This window comes from Homalodisca vitripennis, chromosome X (assembly GCF_021130785.1).
Source record: "Homalodisca vitripennis isolate AUS2020 chromosome X, UT_GWSS_2.1, whole genome shotgun sequence".
Classification (NCBI taxonomy): Eukaryota; Metazoa; Arthropoda; class Insecta; order Hemiptera; family Cicadellidae; genus Homalodisca; species Homalodisca vitripennis.
Genome location: NC_060215.1, coordinates 25715484 through 25730103, shown reverse-complemented (window position 1 = coordinate 25730103; position 14620 = coordinate 25715484). Strand labels below are relative to the sequence as shown.

The 14620-nt window shown below is 35.0% G+C and overlaps 1 protein-coding gene across 1 annotated transcript in view; it reads left to right on the top strand.

Annotated features, from left to right (window-relative positions):
- Positions 1-11909, top strand: part of LOC124368807 (potential E3 ubiquitin-protein ligase ariadne-2) — a 53035-nt gene extending 41126 nt beyond the window's left edge. The window contains exon 9 of the mRNA XM_046826200.1: positions 11788-11909. Within this exon, the coding sequence (XP_046682156.1) occupies positions 11788-11895 (108 nt within the window). The 3' untranslated portion in view covers positions 11896-11909. The remainder of the gene's footprint in view (positions 1-11787) is intronic.
- The last annotated feature ends 2711 nt before the right edge of the window (positions 11910-14620 follow it).

Sequence of the window (14620 nt, the reverse complement as noted above, 5' to 3'; positions counted from 1 at the left end):
TGGAATTTTTCAGGTTAGGTTACTTAAGCTCCAATTTAAAAACTGTCAAAATTTACAAAATCAATTCAAAATCTGTCAAAATGTACAAAATCAATTCAAAATCTGTCAAAATTTACAAAATCAATTCAACAATCTGCTATTAGTAGCTATGTTAACTTTAACACACTAAAATACTTGCTGGGAATTTAGTAGTAGAATGCTAAAAGAGAAAATACACTAAAAAAGTTTTAGTTCACACACCAGAGTTTATAGTTTCCAATAGTTTCAATTTGTTTATTTAAAATTAACAGTTTTCATGAATTTAATAAATCAAGACTGGTCTCAAGCCCATGCACTCTATTTATTAGATTTTGGGTTTGAACAATGCTGAATAATATAGCTGTATTCAGATAACATCACGATCTTGTATGGGCCATCATATTTTCTATCTAATTTCAGAAATTCTCTATTGATAATCTTTAAGATTACAATTAGCATCAATAATTAAGAAAAGTTTCCATAGTTGTAAAATATAAAGGTTCATGTTAGTCTTGGTTAAGTTGTCTGCTTCCACAAGTAAAATTCTTCCACTGTGTAGATTGTTCTCTATTCCTGTCTTCATTTTCATGAGGCTGTCTTGATTTTTCTTAATTTCTTCTGGCAAAGCATTAAAGAGTTTCTTCCCGGCATAGGTTGGTATTTATTCTCTTGCCCTGGTGTTTTGTAGAAAACATTGTCAATTTTGAATTTATTTTATTTTTTTCATGTTCCATAAAGCTTCAGCATGTTTGTCTTGCTTGCAGTTAAAATTTTCTTCTAAAAGTTCCCACTTCAAACTAATTTCATTGTTTTGGGCATAATTAAAACTTAAGGGTCATTCACACAAGAATTTATTTATGGACTTGCAAAATTCACTCTTCGAATCGTGTTTGTTTTCACTATAAAAAAACAAGTGTAGCATTCAACTACAGAGGTAATACTCACTCTTGTTTCCCTGAATGAGGGGGTTATAAGTATTGTTATTAGCTGTACACGCTAATGAAAACTTTGTTATCTAAACCCGTCGTCAACAAATTAATTGGCGTGATCAGAGACTATACAAATATTGTTCCCTAATGCCTTAATTATTTTACCGCTTGTAAAGGCATAATCCAGTTTATTTTGCCAAGTTTTCTCCACAGCAATCAGGATGTACTCATTCAATACTACATGACTCTTTTGCTGGGATTCTAATATCTGTTAAAGGAATTGTTGGTCTTATAAAATTTAGGTGAGCATATAAGGTGGAAACATTTTAAAAAGTAAATTAATCACTAAACAAAATTATTATCATACACCATTATTAGATCATATACAATTGATAGTAAAGTACTTTTGAAAGATAATATCCATGAAACTGTATGCCTATTGGTGTGGTTCACTTGTGTTTTCAACTTTTAAAATAATTTATTGATGCTATAAAAATATTCAATAATAAAACATATTTTGTTAGTTATTCCTTTCAAGTAAATACTCTGAACTTGTATCCATCCATGCTGTATAAAATAAATCTGTTGTTGGCATAGTTTGTTATAAACTGGTCATTATATTCTAAAATCATAAAGAGGACCTTTTTGAAAAGTCAATTAACAGGAAAGGTACATAAATGTTTTGTGTATAGTGTGTTTGTGTGTCACTTAAATTTATACATGTTTACCGGGTTTATTGTAGATGATGTTGAAGTATAAATGTGTTATACAAATTTTCTGTGATCAGTTGCACTGATGCTGAGTACGTATCATCGAAATATTTGGAACGAGGATTCCATCGTAGTTTGAATATTCTTAGGAGTTAATTTAAAACGATCTCGAAAGGGAAAATTTGTTTTTTAATTTTATTACTGTTATTTTGTAGTTTCATTAACAAAGAAATATACAAGGGTGGTTTACAAATCTATCAGATAAATGGCAGTACTGGTGTGTAATTAGTTATTATCGATCAGTACCGTCTTTTCCGAGGATCCGACACCGATTGTCATCAACGTGGATTATTTCACCGTGTTTACTAATCCAGTGAAACATTTGAATCTTATTAGGCAAAAGTTTTCATTAGAATTGTTGCAAAAAGTCTTGTGATGTTTTTCAAGTACTGTTTGCAGCTGTTTCAGTGAAATCCAGATAACTTTCATCATCTGTTGATGAATAGAGACTACATGCCTGAAACTATCATTAAAAAACAGTTTAAACAGGCAGGAGAACTGATTGGGATGGGGCTTTGTTTAAACATGTTCCAATCTCCCCCATTCGCTATCCTTGTACCTGAAAAAAATTGTTGCAAAAATAATTGTGGAATGTTTTTAATTTACGGACTTTGACCGTGCTATCATCAGGAAGTAGTAAAAAAATTGGAGTATTGACTTAAATGTGCAATCTCAAAATCACACTCTATCACAAATTAAATATAGTTTGTTAGCAAACACCAAGTAGTTTTCACTTTTGCCACAGATATTTTTAAACCACCCTTGTGTTAGTTGGGTACAACCTGTTTAATCTGAGCCACGAAGTCTTTATTGAAATCAATCAATTGTAAATTAGATTATGTAATTAGATGTCCTATGTATTTTCTAATTATAAGTAAATTGAGTTTGTGGAATATAAGTACTAGTATAAGTCTTGGGGAATTTCTAATTGACTAGAAAGTCAACTTTGGGGTCTATGAGATTAATGAACATAGAAGTATACAGTGGATGAAAGAAAAAAATGCACTATAGGAAATTAAAAAATTAAAAATTTGTGAGACCATAGCATGATGTATGCCATAGCATCAAGTATGATCAACTTGCGTGTATTATTACAATTTGGCCCTTATTTACAACTACTTCTGTATCAACCTTTATTGTACTAAAGGATGTTGGAACTAATAGACCCATAATTGTATATGTTTATTAAAAAAAATGATACTACAGTTAAACAACTATACAGTTTGATCGATGGAACATGTTGTGGAAGTTTTATTTTATAATGCTTTACACAATCCCTTCTAATTATGTAGTACATTTTCACAATATCAACATTTTCCTTCAAAACAATAGTTTATTTTTCCAAGTATTAAAATATATTTTACAGAAGTCACTAGTCTATACCACTGTATGCACTTTTTAATCGTGAATTCTAAAGGATGAATGTAATGGGTTTGTATGTGAGGTTTAGCCCCATTAATATCAAGGATTGTCTGTTTTTTAGCAAGTGTTGCTAATAACAGCCAGCACAACTACCAATGTAAACCGTATAGGCTCCTGTGTACGAGATCTCTGGCAGTTATGCTCGTCTGGCTGAACAATGCTGGGTACATTGACAAATACTTTGTCCAGAGTGGGAAGCGCAATGTTTCGTAATCGGATAACACTCACATCTGTTGTATCACAGATGAGTGATAATGAAACAGCTGTGGTTTGGGACATGAAAAAGGGGCTTGTAGAAAGTGGAGATCTCTATTACCTTCGGAAGAGCTAGTGGGTGATCATACATATAGGCTCAGGAGTTTGACCTTGACTATGGGTTAGAAATAGTGTATGTGCAAATCTTACCAAGTCAGAACACTCCAATACAGATCTTTATATAGTCTTTGGAGAACTGTGGTTCTCACACCTAAGTCTAGTCCCTTTTGTGAAGTTGAGTCTGGCCAAAGATTACATTCTGGTTATCACAGATGAGTGAAATGAAACAGCTGTGGTTTGGGACATGAAATAAGGGCTTGTAGAAAGTGGAGATCTCTAATACCTTCGGAAGAGCTAGTGGGTGACCATACATATAGGCGACTTTGATTATGGGTTAGAAATAGAATATGAGTCACCCCAAGTGAATCTCAGAAGAGAGGTGGCCATTTTATCTAGGCTGAGGTAGGATCACATGTCAAGAGTTCACGAGAGCAAAAAACAAGAGGTTTATATTTGAATGTTGAGTTTAGCTCCAGTTCACCTTCCTTTTTATTGAAGTATCTGGTATCTAACGCTGTCTAGGACTTTACTCCTGGAATCTGGAGTCATGTTCGTCTGAAGAGATCAAAGAAAGTCGGTGACAAAGAAGCTCAAAACAAACCTTTACATAGTTTCGACATCAGAGACACCCATGTATAGGTGAAGTGGCAGTCTCATCAGGTGCACAATTGGGTACACTAAGATGTTCTGACACAATCTCTAAGCACGGTGGAGCACCCGATTTTTCTACACATAACTTAGCTATGGTAGGAAGGGTTAATTCAATTTGAATGTCGAGTTTAGCTCCAGTTCACCTTCCTCTTATTGCAGCATCTGGTATCTGACGCTGTCTCAAACATGGCTTCTGGAATATAGAATCATGTTCGTTTGAAGAGATCAAAGAAAGTCGGCGACGAAGAAGCTCAAAACGAACCTTTACATCGTTTCGACATCAGAGACACCTATGAATAGGTGAAGTGGCAGTCTCATCAAGTGCACAATTGAGTACACTATGATGTTCAGATACGATCTCTTAAGCACGGTGGAGCACCCAAGTTTTTCACACATGGTAGCTATGGTAGGAAGGGTTAATTCAATTTAAATGTTGAGTTTAGCTCCAGAGGGAGTGGTGGTGGGGCAGGTGATGCATCTCGCCTTACCTCACCAAGTTTTGCTACAATTTAATTTATATACCAAACAAGGAGAAATAAGTAAATATCGTGCGTCGATTTAAAGATTAAATAGGGCTATGATATTCGAAAGTAGTAAACACAGTTCCCAACCAGGATGAGTGCACCTCTTGTAATAATTTTGATGAGAAAGTTACAACCAGGTGGATCTATTTAATTAACTCACCCTTTCCCGCTTTCCAATGTTCTCATAAGCCACATAATAAGCATCTGATGCTAGTTTGGACCATAAAAATGTTCCAAAAAATACCCAGACAAAAATGTAGCCACAATTCATTTACCATAGGATAATAATGTAACATTTAAGAGCATACTCAGCGTAGTGTATAAAAAACTGATATATTTTTTATTCTTTTGTTTGCCAACCACATTGACATTTATGAAGTGGATGATGCAAGGTTGTTACCATTTACCACATAGCTGTACTGTGCTTTATGTTGTCACTATGAAAAAAGAGAGACTAAATTTATTAATAAATTTACTTTTTCTGTCAGTATGTGTTCAATTATTTTTCTTGAACCCTGTCTTTCCTTACTGGTAATGCAGAAGTATGTACAAAGTATCATCACAATCAGAGCTGTGTATTTTGATAGAAGAAATTCAGCTTTAATCAGTTTGTTCATAAGTTTCAAAACAAAGAAATATGATTGGTATTTATATAAAATAAGTAATCTTATAAATGTATAACATTTATTTCTGAAACTAGGGTGACAAAACAGTTCCCAGAATTGTGTACATAAAGTAATTATGTTACTTCAATGTACACAAAAATTAATGAGTAATTAATGTAACGGTTGATAGGGAGATTTTCATCAAACTAACTTGGTTAGATTGTGTTAATTAGAATCAATTATTTTTTCAGAATGGGTTTTAGTTGGCCCGAGTTACAGATGTTCAAATAGTAAGAGATATTATAAATGAACTGTTTTATTTATGAACATGGTGTCACAGTTTCAGTAGTCTGATTGCCAATTTCCCAAGTACCAAATACAAACAGTGGCATTTCTCTTGAGTACTAGTAGTCCAAGTTAAAGAATCTGAGATACACTAGTGAACCTAACGTCAGAGCCTATCACCCTTGTACATCACTAATTGTATCTCTGATTCTGCAGAGGTGTCTTCTTTGGGAGAGCGACATTCGTAAGTAAAAAGAAAGTCGTAAATATTTAAATTTTAGAAGTGAAAGTGGATTAAGTATATAGAAATATTTTTGGAGCATGAATTGAAATGTAAAACAATATCTCTGAAATTATATTTCTGAGAATGAACATACATACAACCCATAATAATAAAGAGATTTATAATTGAGTAAAGCAAATCACAGAGTATTTACACCCTTATTACTGATGTTTAACGTGTTCTCTCTAAGGTACCATTATTTATCAAATCCTTGCAAATGTTTCCACAGTACTAAAAATACATGAATGAAACAAAACGTGGGGATTAAAGCTCAAATTTAAAAATAACCGTTCCATAACCACCATCCAACAGACTAGACAATTGTTTTACACTTTAATGATAGATTAAAAAAAAATATGTTACACCGTTTTACTGGAATATTTAAACACATCCCTCATAATTAAAGCACTAGCTATTTTATAAACATTGGAACCTCCAAACTTAGAAAATTCAACTACAAAAAGTTGTAAATTTATCACATAGTCTATCAAAACGTTTGGACAAATGGTTGGACAGCTTGGGTTTTTATTGCCATTTCAAAACCTTTAATTGAACAGGACATGTAAATAGGACCAACCATCTTAAAGGGCCTAAGGGGAATATCTAGACTTAGACAATAATGATGATAATCTCAAAAAAACTCATGGACTGGCAGAAATCTCAGATCATTGAGTGTAAGAAGACTTGGCTTGAGGAACAACCCACTGACATCTCACAACGAGATTGAATGCTGGTAGAGCCGTTGTCTGCAGGGCCTAACTGTGTTGGACTTTGAATTAGGAACAACACAGTTTGTAATCCTGTGTCTGACAGATGCACTTTTTATCAATATTCTTTACTTTGCTGACCCTCTCACCCTATTCTTGGTGACAGACCCTCACTTTGCGCGACAGAGACAGGTAGAATAAGGCTATAAACTAATCCTTTATGTTACTATAATGAAAAGTCAACTAAAACCCTTTTGACTTTTCATTATACTAATATGAAGATAACCCTATAATGTGGAGTTAATAATCTTTTATGATTTTCTTTCTTCCACTGGCCTTTACTTCCACAAGAAATGAATATTATATGAATCACAGGAGTAGATAATGACTATGTTCAGTTACTAAAGATTGCTCTTCGCACAATACACAGTTACATATCCAGAATTTCAGTTTAGGGGCCGAAATGCATAATTTTTTGTTTCCTGATTGAGGGAGGATTAAACTGGCTTCTTTTTAAATATCTTGCAATAAAGGTACAGGTGTTCAGAAAATTCCCGCTTGACATTTACAAAGAATGGTTTAATAGAGCTGATTAAACTACCAAAATATCCATCTCAAATTTATAGAGAATCCTACAGTGTAGGTACCGTATGTCACTTATCTAATATATTGTGATGAGCAATATGAGCTTACTGGATGTTTTTCCGCAATCATGTGTGAGTGGTGGTCCTCTTTGAGAACATTTCTAAACTGGTTTCTAGCTTTGATTGTATTAGATGTGTAATTAGTACAATCAAAGATTCTAGCTTCAACAAAAATTCCTAAACTGAAACATACCGAAACTGTATTAAACAAGTGCCAGATTTAAATTATCATTTAAAATTGTAGTAGTTCTGCAGATTTATATAATCTATTTGTTAATAAAAAAAGGGAGATTGGAATGTGGTTGAATAATTAAACGTACAAATCTAAATTAGGACTGCTTTGATATTGTTTCCAAAAGTAACATGTCCCCCCGTCACGCCGAGCTGTGGTGTGATTGGCCCACGCTGCTGAACCAATTGCCCAACTCTGAGCATTTTCAATGCCTCTCCTGTAGTTGTGTGGGCATAACTAATACTATCTATTACTCAAATCATTAAACTTTGGCTCCTAACTTATTTTTATCCCACTAAAAATGTAAGAAACTCAAAACACTGAAATTAAACTTTTGCAAGCAGTGTATAAATAGGGGGGATTATGGGGGAGGGCTGCCCACCAAACCCTTGAGGAATAAGTACCTATAATTTAGTTAGTATTAGATTTATTGTGTTAAAAAACCCAAGTTGTTATTAACAACAACTTAATTGGTTTAGGAGTGAAACATTTCCTTTTATCAGTTTCACACAAATCAAAGACTGTATAACAAAACTTGACCCATTAAGATGTTGTACTAAACTCTGTGGTTTGTGGCGTCGGTCGGGGACATGCACATATCTAATCATGGGCAATAGGAAGCTATATTATCGTGGTAGTTATATTTAGACTCACATACATTTAATTGTTCAGTTAGAATGATCCCTTTTCATTGTTATTATTTATACTTGTATATGTTTGCGAATACCAAGGAAATAATATTAAGGACATCAATTTAAAGATCTAGCGCTGTTTATTGCCTTCATAGTTGATATACCTTTTCAAAGTGTTAAGCTTAAAAAATTCACCCCCCATTATAGCTGGAGCCCCCCGATTCGGAGGTATTGATCCACCTTGCCGTTATCTAACTGAAAATGAAAATATCTTTATTTCCCTTCTGCAATATTAACACTTCATGCATCTTATAATGGTAGGAATAACTCGACCATCATACACAGTTTTTGATGGCCGGCAATCAAACAATATACACTATTATCAGTCACTACTTTTTATGACACTGAGAATTGGCATTTTCGGCCTCTGTAGTGTTATCACTTTATTTGTTTACACAACTTAATGTGGATAATCTTAAACCTTCACCATAATATAAAATTAAAGCAACCAAAACATAATTACTGGAACAATTTATACACACTTATTAAATTACTACTACTTTCGTAGATTATTTATTTTATTTTAACCCATGAAATCTAAATTTTCCCTATACTTCCCATATACACCTTTTTCAGCAATCACATATACATTCAGAAATGTTTTATTTCAATTATATCTGTTAATATGTTTGGTTTCCTCAGAGTTTATCAGCCATTTTTTCAGGGCTGAACTTTAAATGTTTTATTAGATTTACACTTTTTTATATCAATTAGGTAACATATTAAAACACTTTGGGCCCTAAAAAAACAAACAATTAAAAAAAAAATATTTTTTAACAACTTTTGGTCTTTAAAAACTGCTTTGTTTTTTACGTTCCGTGTCCATGTACGTATGCTTATATAAATGTTCTGTAATTTTTATTCTATTGTTTCCGCTTCTTTTGAAAAAAAATTTGTAATACTTTATAAATAAATAACTGTTGGAGTGGTAAAATATTCAGCCTTTGATAAAGAGGAAAAGATGATTCTCTCTTGTTTTTATATAAAATTATACGCAAAAAAAATGGTTTTGTGGGTTGCTCTAAGTTTTTCCTAGTCCTAACTTACCATAGCAGATGGGACTTGGTTTCATGAACATTTTTAAGTGGGTGATGAGGACATAGCTGAATAATTTCGGTGTAATAAAGTCCTTTTTTACCCACATCTTAAAGTTTTAGGCCACATTTGCCAAACGGCTCAAAAGAGATGAGGTCAAGCTACCCTTCCTCAGCATGAGTTAATAATGGATTTAGGCCTCCTAGCCAAAGAAATTTAATTGTTATCCTCAGATGCTTGGAGTAGTGGCTGAGTACACTATTGGACAGCTAGGAAGTTTGTAAGGATACAAAAATTGTAACAGGAATTTTTGCAGCGGCTGGTTGGAGCCAGGAAAGTAAGAGCAACATTTGGTGTGCGGAAGTGGCGGGGTCTACATACCCCAACACATGTGCCAAGCCAGGAGCGTTCATGAAGCACACGCACAGCCATCTTCTCCTCTTCTTAAAGTGCTGTATTTTTCCATGCGCGCGCAGTGCAACTGGTAACTGCCTGATCCAAATCTTGACTTCTTTGATTATTCCGATCAGACTGAGGTGCTCTGGCCAGGCTTCTTTCTGACTATCGTTACACACACATATTTTTCATTTCCTACTACCCTCACCTATCAGGAAAACTTCCAAAAAATCTGGCTCCAACTATACTCTACTATTACTTTCCTATAACCATAAAATTTCTCTTTATCCAAGCCAAGTGGAACAGCAATATGCGAGGGCTGCGTGATCAAGGGTGTGCTTGGTCGTTAATATGTAAACTCTGGATACCTGGTGACCTTCCAGTTTAAAACATAGCCTTCCCCAAGTAGAGTGGGACAATGTTTGGGGTGACCTTTAGATCTCCGCTACTCATGGGAACACAATGAGTAGATGAAAACACCTAAAAATTATTAAAACAAAACCAGAGTGCTCTAGCAGTACTCAAAAAGTGGATGAAACTCCACAAAAAATAGAGGGACTGGTAATGGGCTCTGACCCTAGCTGTCCTGAACAAACACTAAAGACAGGCAGACTTCCTAGTAGAAGTCCTCAAACCCCAACTTGGCCAGAGTTGACACATCTGCTACTGGAGGGTGACCACCAAAAGGTAGAAGGAGCAAAAACCGAAAGGCTGCTCCCAGAATTGTCTAAACTTGGTGGAGCCGCCAGGAAACGAATGGCATGGTTTTTTCCGGAAAAGAGGTTACTCTCAAGTAAGAAGCCAAGGAATTGGCCTTAAAACCAAAAACAAATTTCCTAAACAAACACAAAAGAGGGGGAAAATCAAAAAGACCTCACTCTGATGGCTCCACACCGGAAGCTCATCAGAAAAAGAAAAACAAAAAATGAAGCTGATGTTGAGACAAGGGGAACATAAGGAGCAATCGGCAAAACCCCAGAAACCTTCATACAAACAAGCATTAGACAGTATAAGGGTGGGGATTCTACACTCCAACTTTCCTGAAACTCTACTCTCAACAGAACAGATGGAAGAGATCCAGAACTTCATCCGTGAAGCGATCGTGAAGGAACAGGAGGGTCCCAACTCTCCAAGCTTCTACGGGATCAACAGAAGAGAAGGAGTTCTGATCTTCACTTTTGAAGACAACAACACCGCTGAATGGCTGAAAGGAAAGCAAGATTCCTTTAAGCCTTGGGAAGAGGCCAGTCTGAGGATTGTACCAGAGGGAGAAATTCCAAGTGCAAGAATCACGTCTGTCTATCTTCCTAATAGCACAAATGAAACCACCGATAAGATTATGAAGTTCTTAAAAGCAGAAAATAAAGAGCTATCCGTCGGGGAATGGAATATCCTGCGTAAATAGATGAGAACCTTCACCACATTCTTCCACAACTGGATGATTTATAAAATTCTTGCCTGCTAATTTCGTGCAAATGCTCAATATTTACATATATCTTATTATTTCCAAATAAAGTCATGCCCTGTAAATTGCTATCTAAAACTACTACAACAAGAACCCCCTTACTTCCTATTATCAGATTACCTCTGTAAACGATTTCAATAAAATTAAAAAGTTCTTGCTAGCATTAGTCATGCATGATTGACTAAAAGCTGCAAACAATATGTCAAGTTATTGTTTTCTGCCTTTCTTATTAAAAATCCAGCAATGCAATATAAAATATTGTGTTTGTAATAAGTACATTTCAAATTATTTATAAAAGTAAATTGTTATCATAACAGTTCTCATCCCCAAGACGTTATGGCTCGGGCGAAGGTGGCGTACTGAGGCCTTACATCAGAGGCATTCGACTGTCACCCAATAACCAATCCAATCTACTGCAGTATGTCTTAGCCTGTAACGTGATAGTGGTATATCTGACAAAAAAGGCTTGCAATTGAAAATACTTCTTGTACTGTATTGCTGTTGTTTTGGTTAATAGTTATTCTTCAAATACGGATTTAATAGTTTTAGTACCTATTTTGACAAATATAAAAAATTCTATTCTGTTAATCCTATCCTCATCTAGGACATGGAATTAAGCTCTGGGGTGGCTGTGCAAAACACAAGTTGGGACGGGTCTTCAGACTCCAAAAAAGAGCTGTGAGAGTGATTTTGGGTTTGAGAACCAGAGAGTCGTGCAGAGATGCTTTTAGGGAGCTGGGGTTACTGACTTTGCCCTGTCTCTATATTCTCAAGGTGATCCTTTACTCCAGATCAAAGTGTGCTTTGGTTCCAGGTGGGGATGTTCACCATCATTGGAATAGAGGCAGGGACAACTTTCGAGTCCAGCAACAGAGAACAAATGCTTTCAGAAATTTGCCTTCTCAAGGTGGTGTCAGACTAATCAACAGTCTCCCTGAAGGTATTAAACAACAAAATTAAAAAAATTAAAAGCTCAGTTAAAACCATTTTAGTGTCAAAGGCATTTTACTCTGTTAACGAGTTTATGATGAATCGCTGGGACAATTAAGAGCACAAAAATCCATAAAATCGTATTGCCGGACCTGTAAACTGTAAGAGAGAAGTTTGAATGAGGTCATGTATGTCTGAGTGGCTCATTGTCAGCGAGAATGGTTATGTTACATTAAGGACAGTTTTGATACAATGTTTATATTGTCTCTTCACAATAAATGATATTATTATTATTATCATTTACATTACACAATTTCACTATAATTAGCATATAATTGCAAACCTACATTAAGCAACAAATCAAAATAATGGCAAAAGCCCCAACACCCCCTTCCTCACCCACATTTACAACTCTAATCTAAGGTAGTCAGAATGACTTGATGTGTAAATAAATATATATTTCTTAAAGAAGCAGGGTTTTCAGTTTGTTTTCTGGATGCGATTTTCGTTGATCTTTCTACTTTGACTGGTCAAGCTCTTTATTATGACAGTGGAAGAAGTTAGGACCATTCGGTACTTTCTTACATTTAACCTGTAAAAGAAAGCTTGGCTTATATTGTGGAAAGCCAGAATCTCATGTAATTCTGATGTCTTTATAGATCAATACTTATGTCTCCATTACAAGAACTTTTGAAGGTTGATGCATTTCATTAATCTTGAAATTATGTCACAAGCTTCATCTACATTGTTGTTTTATTGTTTGTTTTACAGTATTTTTGTTTTGTTCGTAACCTGTTGTGTGTTTTGGTGAAATATTTTTAGATAGGACTTTTCTATATTTGCTGTGCTTGTTTTATTGCTGAGTTTAAAATGTATCTTATTATTAGTAGATCTTGTGACGTTTTATTTTCGCAGGACCTTTCCATAGTAAAGAGGGTGCTGTTCCAAGGTCAACTGGATTTCCCTGGTTTATATGTGTGTGCTGCATTAGGCATTAGATGGTTTGCGATTGAGCCCGTCTAGGCGATTCTTCTTAGCCAGGGTTTCTTCAATTCCTACGTTGTCTTCTTGGTTTTAAGGTTTTTCAATGGAGTTTACACATTTTTTATTTAGGAGAGAGACAGGTAGTTTCCAATATGATCCATAACCATATTGGTGTAGACAATAGACAATAGACAACATGCTTTATTAACAATATCATCAAGTCATGTTACAGAGTCAAACAATTGTTAAGATTAAGATTCATCATTCCATGAGAAGAACTTATCAAGTGTGTAGTACGTGTGGTCTTGCAGCCAACACCGTAGGTTTCTCTTTATAGATCCTGGATTGTATTTCAGATGATCTGGTAGCTTGTTGAAGAGTTTCATTCCAGCATATGATGGTTTATTTCTCGAAAAATGCTGTTCTATGGACTGGTAGAGTGTAATCACCTGCTTGTCTAGTGTAATAGCAGTGTAGGTCTCTTTGTTTTGGAGGATCCTTAATTTTGCAGTAAAGTATGGTTTCTAGGATGTAGATGGATGTTATTGTCAATATTTTCCAGTTTTTGATAATGTGTCTGCAGCACTCTCTAGGTCCTAATCTAACCATTAACCTTATTATTTTTTTCTGCATTACCAGAACTCTGTGGAGATTGCCACCTGAAGAAGCACCCCAGACTTCTATTCCATAACGGAGGTGGCTTTTGAATAATGCGTGATATGCTATTCTCGTGCTTCATGAGTACTAGTTGTCTTGGTTCTCTTTAATGCAAACAACACTGAGTTAACCTTCAGACAGAGACTATCTATATGGTTTTTCCAGCACATGTTCTTGTCAAGTATTATGCCAAGATGTTTAACTTCATCAACTGCTTGGATATTGGGTAGTTCGGTTACAAGTCCCTTTTTACTGCCTAGAGTCATTTGTTTTGTTTTTTTCTCGTTGAGAACAAGGTTGTTGTATATCTGGAAATACTGTTGTGAGTTGCATATTCCGGGTCTGTGAAAGGTTGCTGTTGGAGGGAAACCTTTGCCCTATTTTGCTGCCATGAGGAAAGTTTTGCAGTTCATTTATTTCATTTTTGGTGTTCATGTTTATTTTCCCTGTCCATTTCCCAAACAAATCATCTATTATTGGTGTGAAATAGTTGAATGACTTTGTATGTCTGGATATTGCAACTAAGCAATGAGGCAGGAATAGTAGATCTCTTCTCATGCATGCTCTGCTTCCCTTCCTTGAAATTAATGGATAGTTGGCACATTAAATCCAACTTCCTAAGAGCGAGCTTTTCTGACTCTTCAAATTCAAGGACCTTGTATTGATCCTTATTAATTTGCAGATTGGTAATTCCATTTAACCAGACTGATATTGCTTCATTACTCTTTGGATTGCTGGTAGTCATACCTTGTTGGTAGAAGGATGAAAGAAGGTCTAATAGTCACTTGTACATTGATTTGAATTGCTAAGGACCTGAGTTACCTCTGCTATTTCAAGGATGTTAGAAACCTTGAAGTCCTGTTAATAAAAGGTATTTCCCCCCCCCCCCAGTCAATAAGGCTTCCAAGACTCCAGCATATAGACAACTGTAGGTGTAAAAATTCTTTACAGTCCGAACATTCCAAAAAATAGAATTAAAAAAAGTATTAAGTATAACTAACCACTATCAACCCTATTAATAATTTTGGCTTAACTGGGCTTTTTAGCAAACAAGGATATATACAGAAAAACATCTA